The sequence below is a fragment of the Nicotiana attenuata genome, unplaced genomic scaffold, assembly GCF_001879085.1.
Source record: "Nicotiana attenuata strain UT unplaced genomic scaffold, NIATTr2, whole genome shotgun sequence".
Taxonomy (NCBI): Eukaryota; Viridiplantae; Streptophyta; class Magnoliopsida; order Solanales; family Solanaceae; genus Nicotiana; species Nicotiana attenuata.
In genome coordinates this window covers 313921-316888 of record NW_017670815.1, presented here as the reverse complement: position 1 = coordinate 316888, position 2968 = coordinate 313921, and the positions used below count along the sequence as shown (strand labels likewise).

Genomic DNA, 2968 nt, shown 5'->3' with positions numbered 1-2968 from the left:
AGTTAGATGTGAGAATTTACCTTATTGTTTGAAATTTGGAGATATCAATTAAATTAGGAGTATATGGAATTAATTTACAAATATAAAATTGGGTTTCGAATTAGGTAGCGGGTTCAAGCTAAAAGGGTCTTCCCTTTTGGTTTGAATTTGAACTTGAATTTGGAGTCCAAATTTATATTTGTGAATTAATTGACCTTTTAGAGACAAATGATAAATAGAAAATTTAATTTGCTTAGGTTGGCCTTTAAATAAAATGATGAGACGAGCCTCGCCAAATAAAAATAATAAATTGCGGGGCCCTCAATAAATGCTATAAAAATACTTAGAATTCGGTGAACCGTTTGCGAATTTCACGGTTTTCCCTAAAAGATAATAAAAGCGTAGCTGCTTTAGGCGCGTATTTTAAATAATATTACCCTTCCTGAATGCGGGTGCACATTTAATGTGACCTAAATCTAATCTCAATGGAGTCGAAATGCGTCAAAAGCCACGGGTGCACTGGTGTGAGTGGTTCGAGATACATTTTCACGACGTTGCAATTCTTATTAAAAGACATTAAAATAAAAGCGGTTAAAATAAAAGGCACATAGGATTAGAATATGTTTTAAAATCAGATAAGAGCAAATACAACAGTTGAGCGACCGTGCTAGAACACGGAATCCGGGAATCGCTAATACCTTCTCCGGGTTTTTAACAGAATTCCTTACTCGGAGTTCTGGTTTGCGGACTGTTAACAGTGTCATAATTTTCCTCGATCGGGTTCAACCGGTGACTTGGGGACACATTAATCTCCAAGTTGGCGACTCTGAAATAATTTATAATAATCCATTCCGACTGCCTTTAATTGGAAAAACTCCTTTACACCCTCACATGGTAGAAAAAAGGAGGTGTGACAGCTCTGGCGACTCTGCTGGGGGACGAGAACCCAGAACTTTGGTTCAGGGTTCAGAATTCGAGCTTAGATATATTTGTTATATTTGGCTTTATCTGATTTTCCTACATGTTTCATGCTAAATTGTGCAAAATGTTGCTTTTTACCGCTTTGATATTATCTGAACTGTATATAAACTGTGCCGAAAACCCTTCTCTTCTCCACCTCCGGGGATGTGCTTACTGGTTGAGACTCCCTATTCTGTTAGTGTCATACCCTGAAATAAGAAAAGAGGCCGGACAAGTTTACTAAGCCCGGATGGCCTTTTGTTCCCGGTAACGTAGCCCCCACTCCTCGACTCGAGTTGTCCGCGTCGAGTTACACAAGTCTAGAAACACATACCCAGGTTTTGAACCTAGAAAAACTTGACTTCCATGGCCGGACTCCCTAGTAGGAACGCTTTATCTGCATCACGTGCATATGACTTAGGGGACTCAACACAGGGGTTGGGTCCGTCTAGGACAAGGTGTACCGGAATAATGGACCATCCTGATGCATCCTATTTGTGCATTATCTGTTTGGACCCGCATGCTGACCGCTTTGAATATTTGGGAAAAGTGGGAACAACAAAAAAGAGAAGATAGCAGTATATGATGATGTTAATTACCTATAACCAGAAAAAAAAACAATGTCCAAGTATGCCAGAAATGCTGCCCACTATTTAACATGAGAGTCTAAATTCACATTAACACAATGACCAAACTTGCAACATGAAGTGAATCTACCCTATTTCAAACGAGATTGAGTCCATATTTGCTTGAATAAGGGGGCGGCCCAATTTGGCTCTTAAAGGAGCCTAAATCCCCTACTGTTTATACGATAGTCAGGCCCAGGAAACAACTTATACCAAATTCAGCTGTTGGGCGGATCGTCTGGGCTTAGCGTTTGAGCCCAGAAATACCACTCGAGTTGGATCCACACTATGCTAGTCATGAATTGAAGGTTGGATACAAAGTTACAATATTATACCCCTTCCTAATCAATTTGTTAACATGCTCAATGATAATGTCTGAATTCTATTTCTTTGTTTTTTACAAAGTGGCTTCCACCTTAGTAAATCAACACACTGAGATACGATCTAAATCTAACAGTTTAATCATGCTATTGCTATTACTAATTATCTCGGATATAGTAACAATTCCAGTTAACCAATTGAACTTGAATTACGCATGAACATAACTATATTTGTTGAATCAAGTCAGAACAAAACTAAAGAGCTCAAGCAGTCCAGGATTCATACGATTTGGCATTAACCATGCTGGACAAATATATCTAAAATCTAGTCAGCCGCAAATATACAACCCAGGCAATACTTATCCAAAAAATAACAGTCCATTTATACAGTTTTAAACACATAATCGTCTTTAATTACCAAAATTCAAACAGATGTATGAAAATAGAATTAAGCTATATTTAAACCAACATAAGGTTCAGGAGTCTCAACAGCCTAGTCTAGCTCAGTTAAAATGAAACGTTAAGGTAAAAATTCTACAGCAGAACCAGCTCCAATTTCATTTCATGTTGTCAATAAGTGATGATACATCAAAGCTAGCTCGAAATGTGTACCTGGATATAAGAAATGTAAGAAGAAGAAGAGAGGATCAGCAGAGCTCAGAGAATCAGCAAAGGTAATCCAACAGCAACACAGCAATCAACACAGCCAATTTTTTAGCCCAGAAGTGACTCAGTAATTCCAGAAATATTTTAAACCAAATGAAACTGATGTATCAACCCCAAAACAGCATCCAAATACCCAGAAATGAACACGGGAAAGCAAAACACTCAAACTAAGATCACAGTTGACTCGAATCTCCCAAATCCACTGCCTAGATGACTCAAACTGTCTTCAATCCTCAAATATTGAACAAAACACAAGGAAATTCAAGTATCTTTCATCCTATATGAGCTAGAGAATTGAATTCAATGATCAAATCTGAAAATGACCTAAGTAACACTAATGTAACAGTAATTTTTTGGGATTTTTCTATTAGATTTCTATTGTTTTTGGATTTTTGAAGGTTTGAATTTCAAATCAGA

The 2968-nt window shown here is 37.5% G+C and overlaps 1 protein-coding gene across 1 annotated transcript in view; it reads left to right on the top strand.

Moving 5' to 3' along the window:
* The window catches only part of LOC109243589, a 7143-nt gene extending 4521 nt beyond the window's left edge, over positions 1-2622 (top strand). Inside the window, exon 2 of the mRNA XM_019410539.1 lies at positions 2480-2622. Within this exon, the coding sequence (XP_019266084.1) occupies positions 2480-2622 (143 nt within the window). The remainder of the gene's footprint in view (positions 1-2479) is intronic.
* Positions 2623-2968: the final 346 nt, after the last annotated feature.